The sequence below is a fragment of the Peromyscus maniculatus genome, chromosome 4 (assembly GCF_049852395.1).
Source record: "Peromyscus maniculatus bairdii isolate BWxNUB_F1_BW_parent chromosome 4, HU_Pman_BW_mat_3.1, whole genome shotgun sequence".
NCBI lineage: Eukaryota > Metazoa > Chordata > Mammalia > Rodentia > Cricetidae > Peromyscus > Peromyscus maniculatus.
The window spans coordinates 136,522,799-136,542,223 of NC_134855.1; the positions used below are offsets into that span (position 1 = coordinate 136,522,799).

Sequence of the window (19,425 nt, forward strand, 5' to 3'; positions counted from 1 at the left end):
CTGCCACTCTGGCCTAGTAGTTTCAACAGTTATCCGAAAGAGGTGAGTTCTTGGATCCCTGAATATCACTTTCTGGAGCTGGGTTCCTTTATCCATGCCTCCATCCTTCAGCACTTCATGTGCTGATGTCCCAAAGACAGAATTTAATATTCCCAGCCAGGGCTGGTCATGTTGGGACACACTGAGATTACTGCCTCATGCAATCCAGTCCCAGTCAACGTCCAACCATGTCTTTCCCTTGCTTTGAATTCTCTGATGGTTCCCTCCTCTTTATAAGATACATACGAATTCTTTCCCTGTTCCACATCCAACTTTCATTTCTTGAGTTCATATTGCCTCCCCATTTCCGGTTACTTTGAAACAGGTTCTCATGTAGCCCAGGCTGGCCTCAAACTCAATATATAGCTAAGGATGACACTGTAACTTCTGATCCTCCTGCCTCTCCCTCCCAAGTATCGGGATTACCAGTGCTGCCACCCTGCCTGTCTCTGCCCTCTTTCTCCAGGCTTTCAGGCATGTTCTTTCTCTCTCTGAACCTTCTCCTCTGCTTCCTACCTACAATCATTACCATTCACTTTGCTCAACATCCCTGGGGCTCCCCACTTCTGTGACTAGTGATTGATATATTATTTTCCAGGCCCATCTATTGGGAGCTGGGCCAGTCTATGAGTGGTTGTCCAAGGGATCTCCAGATGAGGCAAAGCCCACAGGGACAGTCTCACTCGGCAAGGACCAGTGGACTTTGGGACGGCGCAGAGTGCTGCTGGAACTGTGCGGCCTGTACACTCTCTTCTCTCTCATAATACTGATGATTCTCTTAGCAGTTTTTAGTGTCACTTTGTCAGTCACATGTGGGACAGATGTGATCAGTCCTGAAAACCCCATTTCTTTTGAATATTTTCCCCTAAAATTCTTTGAGAGCTGATGCTTCTCAGGTTTCTTGTCTGGGGATACCAGCTGTCACTCCAGACCCTGGGAGCTGTCCTGATTCAGTGCTGACAGGATCAGAGGCAGATCATCCCTATGTCTGTAAATGTTTTGTTAAGTTTGAATAATATTGCTGTTCTTGAGAATGTGCGCCTATGTTTATCACCTTTTAGTTTTGTAAAGACAGGATGTACCTGGCTTGGTATTTGACCGAGCTAGCAAAATGGTAAGTGTTTTGGTTTAAAAGATTTTTTGATGTAAAAGTTGGGGGGAAACCCCATCTTTGACATATTTGTTTTTTGCGGGAGGTTAACATCGGTGGGTGGGAAAACGTGTTTGTTAGTGTGGGAAAAATGCTTGTTTTTGAAGTATAAGGACGGCGGGAGCTCTTTGGGCGGCCACTTGTGTGAAAAACTCATCTGGGGGTCAGACAATTCATTTCTTTGTGCCAACACCCCTTCCCGTCTCAGGACCCGAACCCAGGCTGTGGCGGGACTGCAGCACCCATCTGTTATATCCTCCACGCCTGGCATAGGCTTGGTGGTTATTAGTCTCCCATAAAAGAGAAGATCTATAAAAGTAGGTGTTAAGTCTTGGGCTGTCCAAACATCCAGAAATGAGCTAAAACTGGACTATAGGAAGATTTCTAGCAGTTAAATACAAACCAGCATTCTTTGGAAACTTGTAAAACTGGTTCCCATCTGCCTGAAGTGCCTATCAGCATAGCAAAGCCCATGCTGCCCTCCAGGCTCCCTCGCTATCAAGAGTACCTGTTAGGCATTTCTTTTCTTTTCTTTTCTTTTTTCTTTTTTTGGTTTTACGAGACAGGATTTCTCTGTGTAGTTTTGCGCCTTTCCTGGAACTCACTCTGTAGCCCAGGCGGGCCTCGAACTCTCAGAGATCTGCCTGTTTCTGCCTGCCGAGTGCTGGGATTAAAGGTGTGAGCCACCACCGCCCGGCACTGTTACACATTTCAAAAATCCATACTAGTTAGCTCTTCTCACTTCTTCCTCCACCCTAAACTTCCTCCAGTTCACGGGCTTCCCACCTCCCAGCTACTCATTCTCATTTATAACTCACTGTTCTCTACTGTTCCCGCAATGACTCTAGCTTGTCTCTATTTGCACTTGAGTTCTTATTCCTTTACTCTCTCTCGCTCTGCTCTGTGCTCCATCTCTGGCTACCCTGCTACTCTCTCCACTGTTCTCTCCCACTTCCCTGGCCCTGGCCACGTCCAGTCTGCTGGCCACGTCCAGTCTGCTGGCCGTGTCCAGTCTGCTGTCCGTGTCCAGTCTGCTGGCCATGTCCAGTCTGCTGTCCGTGTCCAGTCTGCTGACCGTGTCCAGTCTGCTGGCCACGTCCAGTCTGCTTCTTTCTCTCTCTGCTCTGGACTCCTCCAGATGCCTCTGGCTGTTCTGTCTTGTATCTAAAATAAAAACCTTAACCATATCAAGGAGCGGTCATGTCGGCAGCTTCTTCACCGTACCCCTCACATACAGCAGGCAGCTTCCAAGATGGCCCCAGTGTCCCTTTGCCTGGTGTGTCGTCTCTTCCTACAGTGAAGAGTGTCTGCATAGTCCCCTCCTGCACTGAAAAGAGTTAGTTTATGTAACCAATAAAATATCACAGAAATGTAGCTTTCAGGGCTTAGCCCATAAGCTAGTGGCCACAGGGCAAGGATATGCAAGCTTCTGCACATGTTGAGGAACTGAATCTCTTTCTTGATAGTCGGTACTGACTCCCCAGGTTTGTGAATTAGCCACTTTGTTTTGTTTTGTTTTTCGAGACAGGGTTTCTCTGTGTAGCTTTGCGCCTTTCCTGGAACTCACTCCGTAGCCCAGGCTGGCCTCGAACTCACAGAGATCCGCCTGGCTCTGCCTCCCGGGTGCTGGGATTAAAGGCATGCGCCATCACTGCCCGGCGAATTAGCCACTTTGTAAAGGGATCTTCGAGCTCTAGTCAGAAATCCAAGGAGCGCAGGCTGCCTAGGCCTATAGCTCTCTGGTAGAGCTCCCCTGACATGCATGATACGGACCCTGGGTTCCTTCCCCAGACGCTCTAAGCTGGAAATACTCATAGCTTACTTGATATCAGATTGCAAGCCTCCAGAATCCATGAACTAGAACTGCCCAGTTCCCACATTCGCAGCCCACAACATTGGTAGGATATGATACATTTGGGATGATTAATTTCACTGTAATGACTAAAAGTATCTTTCGCCCATAATAAATTACTGTGTTAGGGAAAAGCTTGATTCTATTTTTCTCCTTCTTGAGCATTCTGCATTTGTTTCTCAGTAGTGGTGACACACTTCCTGGGAGACGCTGAGTTACCAGCCATGAGCCACCAACCCCCCCCCCCCCACACACACACACATACACACATGGTGGCCCCATCTAGGTGATTCCAAACCAGCCAGATGGCTTCGGTTTTCCCCTCTTAAGCAATCCCAGGTGGGATGGAGTCAGTTTTCAAACCTGCTGGGGCCCCACCAGCCTCTCCAGGGAAAAGCAGAGAGCAGAAAGCAGGCAAATGTTTATATGACATACTTTATTTCCAATCTACAACCATTAAAAACACTTTGTAAGTTTACACTGTACAGTTCTCATGTCTGAAATAAGACACAGGGCGAGGAGAGCTGGTGGACTAGACTGCTGTTCTCTGTCACCCAATCCATCCCAGGAAGGAGCCTTTAAAGACAGAAAGGGGGATGGGGGTAATGGAAGGAGAAAGAGGAGGAGAAGGAGGAGAGAATAGTGGAAGGGGGAGGTGGATAGTTGGCCCAAGGATGCCCTTGGTCCCTTCCCTCCTGAGGGGTCCCCCAGGGCCCACGACTGCAGGACCCTCCCCAGGAAACTGGGATGAGCAGGAAGGGGCTTCACAGTATTGGCCAGATGGGGGAGGGGAGGCAGGATGAGGAGGAGAGGCAGTTTCTAGCTCTTTCCCAGGTGCTGGGGTCTGGAGCTGGGTTTTGGCACTGTCTGCTGGTCTCCCTGGGATTGGGAGGAGAAGGATGTGGTGTGGGAGTGTTGATGGGGAGGGGCTGGGGATTCTCTTCTTGCAGCAGGTTTTTTCCCTTTGGACAGAGGCCCTCTGGCAATGGTAAGGATTCCAGGGGAAAAACAAAAAAGGGTCCTTTTTGCCTCCTGTCTCTGTGACCTCCTACGCAGATTTCCTCAAAATCCAAATTAGTGGGGGATGGTGAGCTGGGCGGAAATGGAACCAAGGAGGTAATAGGAAAGCTGCAGGGCTGTCTCTCCATCCCAGCTTCCAAAAATAGGAGATGCTACAGTGATGTTTGGTTAGGGTGGGGGTGGGTGGTGGATGGGCTGAGGCCCTGAATCTAGAGTTCAGGTTGTTTTCCATTGTTCTTGGCCCAGGCCAGGCCCAATTACTGCCCGAGCTGAGTGGACAGCTGTATGGGACAATGTTGTTGGCAAACTTGTCTACATTGGAATGACCTGGAGGCCCTTTCAAACCCCAGCTGGCTGGACTGGCTCCAGGGGGTCTTGGATGGGGCCAACAATCTGCACTTCTGTCAACCTTGCTGGTGAGGGCTCTACTGCTGGGAGAGAGTTTGAGAGACACTAGTCTCCAGTGATGCCCCCAGTTGCCTTGGCAACCTGGTACTCCTAAGGCAAGCCATGTTGGCAAGGCCCAGCTGCAGAGGCCCGAAAGATCTAGACAGATGCTAGGAATGATGTTGTGGTGCGTGAGCCCCCCTGTGCAGAGAAGTAAAATAAGGCACAGAGATCAATGGCAGAGCCAAGAGAAGAGCCGGGGTGCCAGGGCCCAGAGGATCCAGTGGAGGCCGCAGGACCCCAAAACGCAAAGGATGTTTGAAGCCCATAGGGTCATCCTGGTGCTCCTGGGAGGACCATAAAACTTGGGATAGGTTTCCAGACTGCCAGCTGAGGTCTCTCTTGACATAAGTGGCAACGGTGGCTTTGGATGTGGTGTGACAAGTAATCCAGACTCTGACTGCCTCAGTCTTCCAGGATTTTCAGAGGAAACCGAAGAATCTTCCCTAAGGTCCAGGGAGCTGGTGAAGGGTAGGAAAGGGGGGTGGGCACAGAATCAATGGGGTAGACAAAAGGAAGAGAAGGTTCCCAGGAGGGTGAGGAAGGAAAGTGGTCAGACAGTAGAGGAGCCCTGAGCGGGGACGGGGGCCCAGGATCATGCCCTCAGTCCCCTTTCCTGGGTCCGTGGATTCTGCAAACTGCAAATGCTGTTGGTTCAAAAGGGTGAGGTTCTGCCAAGACGAGCTGGGAGGTGAAGGCTAGGGATGGACAGATGGGACAGGATGGACAGAGGGACACAAAACCAAAGAAAGAGAAGTCAAACTTCTGCTTTATACCAAGGCCACCAAGAGCGGGGAGAGGGAAGAGAAGACCCAAAAGTGAACATTGGGTCCATGTCCACTATGCATCCTCCCAGAGGAAGGTGACCTGGCTGCTACTGGGAGGAGCAGGGAAGGCAGCAGCCAGAGAGTGGGATGGGACTGGGGGTGTTCTGGGCTGGGGTGAGTCTGATGAGGAGGCGGGAAGAGGTGGCATTGCATGATGCACGGAACAAAGGGGATGCCTCTAGTGAGGAAAAAATACAAAATAAACACAAGACTGGATAATTCCAGATCTGAGAGAAAACCTTGGAATTGGAAGAAAAACTGGACAGGGCAATCCCCTGATGGGGGTGAGGATGTGAGTTTGTAGGGACAGGGAGGGGATTTCCAGGTCAGACAAAATTCCATACAAAAGAGGGAAGAGTGTACCAGAGGATATAGGAGGGCTGAGGGCTGGTGCTACAGAAATCCCAGGGTCCCAGAGAAGAAAACCTGGTTCTAGGCTAGGATTGCTTCACCGGGTGGCAGAAACCAGCTAAGAAGTGGAAGCTATGTGGGGAAGCTCTGGATGATGATGGAGGGGTGGGTGTGAGGTGGGAAGACGGGGAGTCAGCCGAGCCCCGCCCCCCCAGCATGCTTCATGCACTATGTGTGGAATCTTCCAGGAGTCAGGAGCCCTGGATGCGCTGGTGGCTGTGCCTCTGCCTTGCTGCGAGGCCTTGGACAAGCCACTCCCTTCTCGACGTGTAAAGCACGCAGGGGGGAAACATGATGGATAAACGCTGGGTTCTGTCTACACACGTACCTAAAACAGGCCAGTGCAAAGAGGAAGGAAGCAGAGCAGAGGTCATCCAGCCCTGGGGCAGGGGCAGGGATTATTGTTTAGGGGTCAGTTATTAATTATTATGAGGGGGTGCAGTTTCAGTCCGGGGCCAAGAAAAAGTTCTGGGAATAGTACTGGTGACACAATATTGTGAATGTTCACAAAAGACACTTAAGGTCAGGAGTTATGGCAAATGCCAATGGGGGGGGGGGGGAGAGAGAGAGAGAGAGAGAGAGAGAGAGAGAGAGAGAGAGAGAGAGAGGAAGATCAGGAGTTCAAGTTCATCCTTGGTTACACAGTGAGTTGGAGGCCAACTGATGACAGAGGAGACACTTTCTCAAAATAAATTAATTTTCTAAAAGCCTCTTAGGTGTTGAAGATGTAGCAGAGTGGTAAAGTGCTTGTCTCACATGCTCAGTCTCATTCCCAGCACACACACACACACACACACACACACACACACACACACACACACACACACACTTAAAAGGACTACAACAGCGTTTTAAAATGTGAGCGGATTAGTTGAGATTCTCCTGTGGTCCCCTTCTATTTATTTTAAGGCCAATGAGAGAAGGAGGTACGTGCCACCACTGGAGCCAGGGCACTGAGGGGCTCGATGGCTATAACGAGTGCGGCCAGATATAATTCAGATTGGTACAGAGCTTCAGCTTTTCTTGGGGGACGAGCAGGCATGGTGCATTTGGTCATTACCATAGCCACCACTTTATAGCTGGGGAAACTGAAGCACAAAAGGACTAGCTATGTGATTTGGCCAAGGTCATTCAAGCTGGTGGCAGTTTATTATTTTATAAATAGTCACCTGGGAAACATGCTTTATTGGTAAAACACCAACCAGCTCCCCAGTCTTCGAGGAAAGAACTCATGCTCCACATTAGCTTGTCTCTCAGAGCATTATATGCTCATCGCTCACATGACTGATGGCTCACATGACTGACTGCCAGAAACGATAAAAACCTGATATGCTTCTTCTCTTACCGTGGCTGCCAGGAAACTCAAGAATGAAGTTTCAGGTTGTGTATGATGGTATATGGCTATTAATTATTAATTAATTAAACTTGGGGAGGCAGAGGCAGAATTACCATGTTTAAGGTCTACATAGCAATTTCCAGATTTGCCAGGGATACATAGCACAGTCGTGTCTAAAAACAAAAACAGACAAACAAAAAGCGGGGGGGTGGGGGGGGGTGTACAATTTAAATTTGTAATTACGGGGATGATAGCGGGTAGACTGGGGAAAGATTGTTTTTCCCTTTTTCATATGCTGGGCAAGTGCTCTACTACTGAGATATATGTCTCCAGTCCTCCTCACCCTTTGATTTTCTAGTTTTCTTTGTCTTCCAATACCAGGGAAAGAACACAGGGCCTTACACATGTGGAGTAAGTGTCTACCACTGAGCTACATAGCACTTTCTAAAATCCTTATTTTGAGACAAGGCCTCAGAAAACTGCCCAGACTGACCATGAACTGTAGCCCAAACAGGATCTGAACTTGACCCAATCCTGTTTCAGCCTCCTGAGTAGCTGGGATTAAAGGGCTGTGCCTTCAGCCTCAGCTTTCTGGCTTTGTTATTTTATGAAACATCTGCCTAAGGTGGAAGACTGGTTTGGGTGTCCTTTGGAAATCCTTGGGGTAATTTCCTCAAAGCAGAGTTTGGTTGAGGACCCCCCCAACACACACACACACACACACACACACACACACACACACCCTCAATATCCCAGCTTAACGCTCAGGGCTCTTGTCAAGAGCCCACACCACGAGCACTGGCTCACAATGCAAGAGCCACGAATGGCCGGACCTGTGGATGTAAACGCTGTGGTCACTGGTCCTTAAGGATCTCCCCCAGAGCTAAACCCGAAGGTCCTCTGTCCAGATGGTTATGGTCAGGCCTAGGAATCTGCACTTTGAACATGCTCTCAGAGGTTCAGATGTAGCAGGTCCCTGGATACCCTCTGGAACACAAAGATCTAGAGAGTTGCAAGTCTTGCCTCTGGGTTTGGCAGTGGCAAATTTGGGATGCCCTGAATCTAGCCAGCGTCCCAGTGAGTTTGTACAGAAAGAGTCCAGCTGTAAAAGTGATGACTTCCTGGCTTCAGGCTCCGGTATGAGAACTTTATCTGTTTTCTCACTGGCAGAAGGAGCATTAAGCCCTGTCTTGTCAAAACCGCCTCTTAAGAGTTGCCCTTGAGAGACCTGAGGAGAGGGGTTTGAGGATGTGACTTTCAAACAGTGAAGTACTCCAGGGAGGATGGTGTGAGGGGTGGCTGTGACGACAAGAGGGAGCTGGTGGACAGTTAAGTCTGGAACTAGATCCGTTCTGGGTGGGTGGGGAAGAGGAAGAGCCCGGTGGTCTTGGGGCAAAAGACAAAGCTGAGTGAGCTGAGTGATGGATATATCCACGAAAGGTTCATAGAGTGGCATAATGGTATCCAGAAGGCCAAGTCTTTGGAGTACTTATTTTTGTCACCTGGAGGCCAGCTGGTAGATGACTATCCCTGGAGAGGCCAAGAGATAGAGCCCGATTTGAGAATAGGCCTTGGTTGGATAAGGACTGGAAGGAAGGCTACAGAGCAAAGGAAATGGATTCTGATGCCTTGTTCAGTCAGGGGGTCCCAAGGGCTCTGAATTTCATTTCAAAACCCTTCACCATTGTCTCCAAGGTGGTCTAATTTGGTTTAGCCCTGGGAAAAGGTGAGACCTAGCTTAGTTTCAATTATGTAACTTACCCTCATGCCCCCAGCCAATCTGTGTCAACCCTATGGGCTCAAGCCAGGCAATCTATTAGAGGACGGGGACCCCAAGGTTCCTTGGGACATTGGCTAAGAGAGAAAGAGAGATGGGGAAAAAGGAGGTAGAGAGCTGAAGGAAAAGGAGGAGAAAGGCGGAGGTGGACAGAAAGAGGATGGATTGGGAGGAAGGGCAGTGCTCCTTCCCATGACCCCAGGCCTCCAGGGGAGCGCCCCATGTAGGCCAGGCAGTTTTCTGCTTTGGGAATGTTACCAAGACATAAAAGGCATTTGAAGAAACAAACAAACTTAGAAATTACATTTCGAAAGAGTAGAGAGATTTTCATACCAACCCTTCCACCCCCCAAAAAAGAAAACAGAACCAGTTACCAAGTAAAATGCTAAAGATCAAATCAAACCAATATTTACATGTAACATGTTCAACCCCATCAAGCCCTATGTCCGGGGGCTTCTATGGGGACAGTGACAAGAGCCTTGCACAGTGGCAAAGCAAGAGTTAGAAACAGGGACTGAAAACCAAGACTTGGAGCTTGCAACACCTGCTGGGGGCCATGGGGGGGCCAGGTGCTGAGACAGCGGAAACGCAAAACGACCCAGATGGGAGACGATGGTAAGGCTGAGTGGCCCCTAAGCCCTGGGGTTCAGGTCTATGGGGACTTTTCTTCAAGCCTCCCTGGCTCTCAGCAGCTCTGGGAGGTGGCAGAAGGCCTCTGGTGGCTTGTGGCCTGGCGTGGTCCCCTCAGCTGGAGATAACCTTAGAGGGGCCTCTGACCTCTTGGAGGAGAGCAGTAGCATCCTGGAGGGACCCGGCCCAAGGTCCACTGGCCTGCTGACTCTGCCCATGCAAGTCACTAGGACACGAGGCAACAGCTGGTGGGATGGACTGACCCTGGTATACTGCCCATAGGGAATGGGGTCGTGGGGCTTTGGGTAACTGTTCCAGGTGTCCCCAAAAAAGGTAGCCTGGAAACTGGTAGGTGGGAGCGCGGAGGCATCTCCCTCGTCTGGAGGAAACGCGCTGTGCAGCTGGCTCTCTGCCTTTCTGATGGGGAACTCGGCACGACACCAATCCATCCTTAGATGAGTCCAGATCCCCAGCCAGGAACCGGAGGGCAGCACATCCCGAGCACAACTGAAATTGGTTCATTGGCACCAAGGGGAGGCATGTGAGCTCCCGATACTGTGGTCTGAGTTACACTGGTGTGGCTCAGGCAACTCCTAGGGGTGCAGGAAGGGGCAGGCAGTGGAGCTGGGGCTAGAAGAAGAGCCGCGAGTGGCTATAAGGCTAAGAGAAGGGCTGGTAGACACTCTCAGATCCATGTGCAAAGCTGCGGTAGACAACATTCTACAAGTCCATCCTGTTTTCCTGTGAGGTCCCACGTGGCGAACGTGGAGGGTCGCTGTGCTCGCAGCTCCGGTCATCTTTGTTTGACTCGGGAGAAAAGGTGTTGGAGGGACGGGAGGGGTGAGAAGGATCACGGAGGATGTCTGGGGCGTGGTGACATCATTCTGGCCTACGCTTTGTCTGAAGTATTTACAGTCTGGCCTGTAGAGGCCAGGCCAAGTACCAGGTGATGAGTAAAATGTAGTGATCTGAGACTAAATGGCCAGTGGCACTGGGGTCACAAGGTGCAGAGCCCCAGGTCTGCCAAGGGCCCTTCTGACGAAACCAGGCCATCTGAGCCTGGTGCTGAGCAGCCTCAGCTACGTGGGGGACTCCACGGTGTCACAAGCCCCACAATGTCCCAGCGGCAAGAAAACCTCTAATAAATTACCTTAAGGGCTTTTGGGGGTGGGGGGCTGGTAAGTTAAATTATTAAAATAAAGTAAATCACCTTAAATATTTATAGTATGAAAAACTCAAATAAACAACCTAGGCAAGAAATGTTTGTAGGCCCTTGTCTTGGGCTGTGTCCTGGGACACTGGCCTTTTGGCGCTTTTCTCTGGCCTGACCTGACCAATCGAGTCTCTCCCAGGGAGCATTGCTGCCCCCGACTTGCTGCAGGATTGTGGCACCCATTCCTGCTACCAAGAAAGAGGCCCTAGGGATCAAGGCATGCCATGTAGGCTTTTACCTCTGCGTCAGGTGTTGAGATGGACCCTACCCATTTCTGTTCTCATGGAGTCTCCTATGAAAGTCGGGTTTTCAAGTCACCTTGACAAGGGAGCCAGTTCTTCTGGCCTCCAATTCTGAACCTTACACACTCCTCCCTGCCTCCCAGTTCTTGTTACATGTGGGTACAGGAGGGGGATCCAGGGCTCCAGGATTCCAAGCGTACTTAGCCCTGGCTTCTGCTCTATCATATCCCCCTTCCCTGCTCCAAGAAGGCCTAGCAACCGGATCAGCAGAGCTGGGAGGAGGAAGCAAGAAGTGATGGTGATGCCGCTCAGCCCACCCACTCCTCAGGAGCGGCAAGCTGGGCCCTAAGCAAAACCCAGTCTTCTCGGCGGCTTCTCCACATGTGGTCAGGTAGGGCCCATCTCTGTGAGCCCCATTCCTGGCCAGAAATCCCTCCTTTTCTAGATCCTTCTAAGAAGCGGTGTGGGTGGTACCAGGCCCCCTTTAGGATCCAGAGATGACTTGTGGAGCTCTTCAGGAGTCCTGATGACCCAGGTTTGGTCTTTCTCCTGCTCACTGCCTTCCCCTGGAAATCAGAGGTCACCTCCCAGCAGTCAGCGGGACACCCTGCTTTACCTTGCAAAGCTCTTCTCTGGCAGTGGTACAGCTGCTGTTCCTCCTGGGCAGAGTGAGGCTGAGGACGTGACCCCTTGTCTCATCTCCAGGGTTTGGGCTGCTTGAGGCGGGAGCTTAGATGCCCTGGGACTCACTGTGGGGCTGCCCTCTCCTCCCCGCCCCAGCCCGACTCTGAAGGGTGCAGTCTGCACTTGGAAGGAGAATGTCGGATGGTGTTGCGGGATGGCCGGACGAAGCAGGAGGTGAGCGACTGGGCACTACAGTCACAAACAGCATCCTGGGAAGAGACAGGGAGGCGGTGAGGAGCAGCCCCAGGCACTGGCTGCAGCCACCCAGGAGCTGAGACTCAACCATGTCTCACACTGCTTCCTAGGGGCTACAACCCTGTTCTACACAAATGTTTATCACATTACTCCTATCAGGGCAGAAATGGATCCTCATTCTAATAAAGTCTGGAAGGCACAAAGAAGAAGGCAGACATTATCCATGGTTAAAATTCTCAACATTTTACACATTCATACACTGACCAGCATGGCCTCATCCCCAAAGCATTTTTTTTTTTTTCACTTACAAATTACAAACACTTCTCTGCCGCTGTGAATGTCTACGTTTCTGTTGGTTTGTTTTTGTTGTTATTTTTATGTGTTTGGGCATTTTGCTTGCATGTGTGTCCAGTGCCCACGGAGTCCAGAAGAAAGTGTCAGATACCCCGGAACTATAGAGTTATACACAGCTGTGAGCCATCATGTGGTGCTGGGAATCAAACCCAGGACCCCTGGAAGAGCAGCCAGTGTTCTTAACTACTGCGCCATCTCTCCAGCCCCTGGGTCTCTGTTTTAATGGCTCTATAGTATTCGGCTGAATGGAAATAAATACCTTCCAATTCACTCCCCGCCCCCCAGCACTAGAGATAGAACCCAGGGCCTTGAGCAAGCCAGGCAGGTGCTCTACCACTGAGCCACATCCTCGGCCCCAATTAACTTCTGTCTTTGCTTCTGTGTGACAGAGCCACACTATGTAGCTCCAGCTGGCCTTGAATTCACTATGCAGCCCGGGCGGTCTGGCCTCAACTTGTGGTGTTTTTGTCTCAGCTACTCATAATCCCAAGGACTGGGATTATGGGTATGTGCGACCACATCTGGTCAATGCTTTCCTCCTCCCCTGGGAGGACTGGGCATTTCCCAGTCCACTTTTAATGTATATTTAGGTAGATCCAGTCTTCTGTTTTGTTTTGAGCATTTCTCTGTGTAGTCCTGGCTGTAGCCCAGGCTGGCCTCAAACTCAAAGATCCACGTGCTGGGATTAAAGGCACGCGCCACCAATGCCCGGCTCGTTCATTCTTGTAAATGTTACCAGAACACAGAAACAGTCAAAAGCACTGCTGTCAAACCTGCTTTTTCCGGTCAGTCCTGGCTCTGCACTTATTAGGCAAGGGACACATCTACAAGCCATCATCCCTTTCTCTCTATGATGAAAGTTCACTGTGTTTCACAGTATTGTGAGGGGCAAATCAAACACAAGAGTACCGGCTGTTCATGCACAGCACCCACATCAGGCTGCTCCCAGGTGCTGTAACTCCAGTCGAAGGGGGCCCGACATCATCTGGCCTCTACAGGCACTTTCACACATGTGATGCAAAAAGACTCAAGTGAACTCACATACATACACATGAATATAAAAATAAATAAATCTAAAAGAGAAAAAAACCAGGGGGCTGGAGAGATGGCTCAGTGGGTAAGAGCACTGGCTGCTCTTCCAGAGGACCAGGGATCAATTTCCAGCGCCCACACAGTGGCTCACAACTCTCTGTAACTCCAGCTCCAGTGAGTTAAGACACCTTCACACACACATACATGCAGGCAAAACACCAATGCACATACAATAAAACTGAAATATTTTTAAAAAGAAAGAAGAAGCCAGGAAGAGGGTAAGAGAGGAGAAACGGGAAGACAGAGTTCAAGTAGGAGAAGAGGACGATGCTGCAGTCTGCCAGGCCCACGTTAGGGCTCCACAAGACCACCATCCTGCAGAGACCACTTCTTCCCCTTCTCCAATTTAGACACATTCCTTTACTAAATTTCAAATAATCCCTAACACAACAAAACTGGTATCGGGAGCGGGGTGTGCAGCAAGACTTTCCTAGATGACTTAGACATGAAGTCTTGTTGGGGTGGGAAGTGGCAGTTGGTGAATGTGTTATAACCAGTCTTCTAAGAGTGAGGGTGGGGGTTGGAGAGATGGCTCAGGGGTAAAGAGCTCTGGCTGCTCTTCCAGAGGACCTGGGTTCAATTCCCAGCAACCACGTGGTGGCTCATGACCATCTATAATAAGATCTGATGCCCTCTTCTGGTGTGCAGGTATACAAGCAGAGCACTCATATATAAAAAATATAAATAAATAAAAATTTTTAAAAAAAAAAAGAGTGAGGGTGGGTAAAACCCTGATTTGCAGCTTTTCAAAGCTTTTTTCCCCCCTGGTATTTATCCTGTTATTACAGCAATCCTAAACTACCAAGGCACGCAGAATGCTAACAACTGACTCTTAGAAGCTCACAAGCCACTCGGTAGGCACACCCCTCCTCTGGAGGGATGCTGTAGATCTCTGCAGCGCCGTGGCAAAGCGAGTGGTTAGGCCATGTCCACTAATCTCTTGACACTAGGCCTGTGTTATTTCAAGTCAGGGATGTTCATGTCCATCCCAGATCAGTGTAAGAACGCTTTAAGACACACAGCTGATATCTTCCCTGAGTTTAAGAGCCAGAAGAGGGCCTTGGCACACACCTCAGTCGGTAGAGGCTTGCCTAGCGTGCACAAAGCCCTGGATACCATCTCCAGCACCATATAAACCAGGTGTCATGCACAGACCTATAATCCCAGCACACTGGAGGTAGAGACAAGGGGGTCAGGAATTCAAGGTCATCCTCAGCCACATAGAAAGTTCAAGGCCAGCTGGGGCTACAAGAGACTGACTTTAAAGAATAAAAGCGCGTAACACAGCACAAAGCAAAACAGAAGAGTTTGAACTTCCTAGGCTAATCCCCCACCCTGACGGAAGGGTAAAGACCATCCATACCTCACTGGAGAGGATCAAGGCGCCATCTCCATCCCGAAGGACACCATCCTTCCCCACCTGGGAGAGCATGGTGGGTCTGACCTCTTCACTACCGCCTGCCTTGGCTGCCTTCTTATTCAGAATCCTGGCTACACCCTCAGGCTGATGGTAGCTGGCTGGGGAAAGAGGCTCTGGTCTCTTGGAACTCTCCTCTCCCGCTGCGGTGGTGGGGCTCGGGGCCCGGCCACACACGTTCCGGAAGAACTCCTGCACAATGCCGTACTTGGGAGGCTCGGGCTTGGTTCGGGCCTCAGACATGCCCAGTTTCCAGACAGATTCCGTGCTCCCCGAGTGCTCCACCACGCTGAAGAGGCTGGACAGCCCATCGTTGATGTTCCTCAGCACGGGGCTATCCCGTGTGGTGGTGGAGCGGGCCCAGGCCGAGCCGTTCTGCTTGCCTTGGTGCAGGTTCCACAAGCTGCGGTCCTTGGTGCTGTCCAGCTTGGACACTGATCGCCTCTGGAGCTTGGGGGAGCCGTACTTGGGCGAGCAGCATGGCCGCTCGATGCGCGAATGGACCTTGTCCAGGGAGGAGGAGATCTGCTTGCTGCGCACTGACATGAGCGAGGAGCTGCGGGGGGACCAGCTCTTGCTATGGAGGCTGCTGCGGGGTGGGTCAGTCTGCAGGCCCACGCTGACCGTCCGAATGGTCTGCGTGCCCACGCTGGCCACGCCCACCGTCTGGCTGGATGTGCTCTTCACCTTCCTCTCCAGGGAGCCGGAGCGCATGGCCTGCCGCACACAGTTGGTGATCTCCTTCATGTCGTCGCTCATGTTGCCCGACATCTCAAAGTCACGCAAGGCTGCGGGGAAAGCAGGTCCGGAAGCCGAGGCGTTGCCCCCGGATCCTCCATCCAGTCGCTGCCGGGAGAAGTTGCAAAGCCACCGGCTATAGGAGCTCTCAGCCAGCCCATCCGCCTCGGCTGACTCCTTGGGCTTGGCTGTGGTGAAGAGGAAGCCCGGTTCAATGAGGATCTTGCCCTCCTTGTCATGGACCACAGGGACACCCAGGCGCCGGGCCACCGGGGGACTATAGTAGACTCGTATGCCCGTCTTGTCTGGAGCAGTGTAGCTGCGCTGCATCTGCCTCCCTGCAGGCTCCTGGCAAGCCAGGGAACCCATGCGGCCGCAGTCCCGGGTGGAAAGCCCAGGCTTTTCCTTGGCATCTTTCTCGGCCTCCACTGGCTCAGTACTCACAAAGGCAAAAGGGGGGCTGTTGGGCAGCTTCTTGTTCCGGGCGTCTCCACCAGCAAGGTAGGGGGAGCAGTAAAGCAAACTTTCAAACTCAGACATGGAGGAAACCGATTTGGTCCTGGGAAGAGAAGAAGAAGAAAATGGGACTGGTAGAAAAATCACACATCAAGCAGGCTAGTCTACTTACCTGGATATGCATGTGAGACCAAGCCTGGTTCCCTGTTCTTATAGAGCGCCTTGCTGGCACCCCCTCAAACACCCTATACAGCTACCTTATGTATTCAGGTGGCACAAACACTAGGACCACACTTAACCTCTAGACGGGGGAGGAAGCCAGAAGCAGCCGCTTCAATCCCCCTTAGCACACAATGGGTGGGATCTGGAGTTAGTACGTGGCCTTCTCACACCTTAACTGGGGTAGCTTGGATTGACTGATTCAGCCTCTGCTAGCTCCCAGGTTCCTCAGCAGTCTTGAGCTCCAGCTGCCCGCTGACTAACCTGGCAGTACCCCAGATCTGCCATCAATCATTTGGAATTCCTTTGGCCCACTGCCTTCGTTCTGTGTCTTACATCCAGGCAGAGCTTGCTTACATGACTGGTCACTAGGCAACTCTGGGGACATCTCCAATTATCCCACTACAGAGAGGGAGCTACCTAAGGCCTCAGTGCTAGAAATGGCAGAGCTAGAATTGAAGCCTGGCTCTCTGACCCCAGTAACCCCCTCACTCTAGAATGTTCTGTATTGCCCGTCACTTCCTTCATGGAGGGTCTTAATGGTGGAGACACTATCCTTGGGCATCCCCTTGGCCACAGCATTGGGCGGGGCCCAATGGACACTGCCCAACAACAACCTCAGAAATGGATATCTACCATGACTCAAACTCCAGGGAGGAAAAGATACTCCCCAAAGGAGTCAAACGGCTTCTTTGCCAGCAGGGGCAGCTGAGGCCCCAGTTTTCCATACCCGGCATCAACATTAAACTGCACGCTGCAATCTTCATAGCCCCAAGCTTTCCAGGGCCCGAGTGACCAGGATTCCAGAGATAAAAACCATCTGGTGGCTCTCCCAACCCTCATGGGGACAGAAGCGGACACATGGGGCAGGAGAGTGCAGAGAGCCAAAGCCAAGGGTCTATGGGGGAAGCAGAGCGGGGGGCGGGGGGTGAGGGGCCAGCACCTCTTTAAGCCGGTTCCCCCAAGTTCAGCTTCAGAAACACCCTCCTTGTCGTGGATCTTCTCACTTCGTGTCTGTCAAAGGGAGAGACAAGAAGCGTCAGTTCTGGTGACCAGTGTGTAAAGAGAACTGCGTCACTAGCCCTGTGACCCCCACAAATCCTCTGTGTCTCAGCTCCCCAGAACAGGCATTTACCTTCTGTAGCCCCATTTCCCGAGTACTATGCCGTCATGAGGAGGGAATGGCGATATGAAGGGCCTGTACGTAACCTCTGTTACTTGGCTCTGTGTTCTATGGACAATGCCCCTGGATCTATACACAGACTCCTCCAGTGTGACCCAACTGACCCCACTCAGGACTAGGCCAGGGTGATGAGACAACTGGAGCTCAGAGAGGGAGAGTGAGTCACCTAAGATCACACAGCCTGCTTTCTGTTGAGGCATAACTGAAGTGACCTGGGCTTCCCCCAGGCACAGGCAGTCAGCCCCAGCAGAGTACCCTTCCCAGGCCCCAGTCCATGGGCAGGAGTGTGAGGAGAAAGGTATAGCTTTTGGGACAGAGTTAGCAGCCTTCGGCCACATTTCCCACAAGCAAGAAATTTTCTAGTATAGTCAGGAGCCAACAGAACACGGGTAGCAGGGATGCCCTCACCTCTTTCCAGTTGTTGTCCTGCTTTTCCAGGTCTGAGTGCTTCAGGACCCAGGGTTCAGCAGCCTTCTGCAGCTGAGAAAGGCAAAAAGTGTGCGCTGGTGAGCAGGGCTACTCTGAGCAGGGCCATTCCCCAGGCTCAACTCTATAGCCCACGGGACCCACGTCATGGGTCCAGTATTAGCTTCTCAGTGGGTAGCAGAGCTGAGCCCCCAGAGGTGGATTTGGAAAACAGTTACTACAAGTAGCTACTGGCAGGCATCTTCCTGACATGGTTAATGGAGTTGTTACAACAGTTGTTATCGCTACATTAATCTATAGTAGAGTCATAGAACAGCTAGGCAGAAAAGCAATAGCTATTTCACACAAGGGACCATGCTGCCATCAACGGGGGCCATCCACAACAATCCAGCACTACTTCCTGCTGAGTCCTGAGGTGACCCCTGGGGCACCATCACTTCCGGGGAGTCCATTGCATGTACATATCAGTTCATTTAATCCTCATTAACACTCGCAACCACAGGAGTAGGTGTGACTGTGATTATTCCCATGTGGCAGGTGAGAGGATAAAGACAACAAAAGGAAAAAACTGGCCTAGATGTGGGCAGATGAATTAGCAGCAGGGATTACAGGAGCTGCACCATCACTTTGCTTATTTTCCTCCACAGCAGCTGACTCCCACATAGGGTGACTCACCTGAGTTTCCCCAGGGTTTTCCCAGTGTTAGGAAGGCTTACTTCCCCCAAACCTTTCAGTTCTGAAAAAGCAAGAAGGTTCTGCCTAGGACTGTTCCAAGAGAAAAGCGGAAGTCCAAAGCAAAGCCAGGATGGGCTGGTCACCTGTTTGCACTTGAACCCATGTCTCAAACTTTGCTTCTTAGGAACCCAATGTAAGATAAGTAAAATGGGGGTGAGGGGAGCAACCGAGGTCACCTCAACACGAATGAACAGAAATCACAGATGAAGATGGTTAAGCCAAGGCCCAGGCAGGGGGACCTAGGGGAAGGTTACATTCTTGTAGCTCTTTTATTCCCATGGCTGCCCTGAGAGATGAGAAAGTGAACGAACGAACAGCCACCCTCCTTGTGTAGACAAACCCCAGAGATCAGGGCTGACTTGACTAGGCTTGGGCCTCCTGATCAGGAGCCCCTTTGTGGTCCGAATGAAAATGGCCCCCACAGGCTCATAAGGAGTGGCACTATTAGGAGGTGTGGCCTTGTTGGAGGAAGTGTGTCACTGGGGATGGGTTCTGAGGTTTCAGATGCTCAAGCCAGGCCCACTGTCATTCTCTCTTCTTGCTGCCTTTGGATCAGGATCTAGAACTCTCAGCTGCTTCTCCAGTACCATGTCTGCCTGTGAGCCACCATGCTTCCCACCATGATGATAACGGACTGAACCTGTAAGCCAGCCCCAATTAAATGTTTTCCTTTACAAGAGTTGCAATGGTTATGGTGTCTCCTCACAGCAACAGAACACTGACTCAGACACCCCTCCTGCTGCTCTGCAGGCTGTTTGACCTGGCTGGTTTCACTGAGAACACAACTTACGTGGATGTGGGGCTGACACCTGTGATCCTAGCTCTGGAGGGGCTGAGGAAGAACTGAGCATCCCAGGCTGGTCTGGGACAACTACTAAGTGAGATACACAGAGACTCAGTCTCAAAACAAACAAAACAAAAAAGGAAGGAAAGGGTGAAGGGAGGAAGGGGGGAGAAAATAAGAGAAAGAGGATGCAGCTTT

The 19,425-nt window shown here is 51.2% G+C and overlaps 1 protein-coding gene across 1 annotated transcript in view; it reads right to left on the reverse strand.

Annotated features, from left to right (window-relative positions):
- Positions 1-3,458: 3,458 nt before the first annotated feature.
- Positions 3,459-19,425, reverse strand: part of Mtcl2 (microtubule crosslinking factor 2) — a 71,678-nt gene continuing 55,711 nt past the window's right edge. The window contains exons 12-15 of the mRNA XM_076571063.1: positions 17,691-17,762; positions 17,043-17,113; positions 14,633-15,983; positions 3,459-11,837 (exon numbers count right to left, since the gene is read on the reverse strand). Coding sequence (XP_076427178.1) covers positions 11,691-11,837; positions 14,633-15,983; positions 17,043-17,113; positions 17,691-17,762 — 1,641 coding nt within the window. The 3' untranslated portion in view covers positions 3,459-11,690. The remainder of the gene's footprint in view (positions 11,838-14,632; positions 15,984-17,042; positions 17,114-17,690; positions 17,763-19,425) is intronic.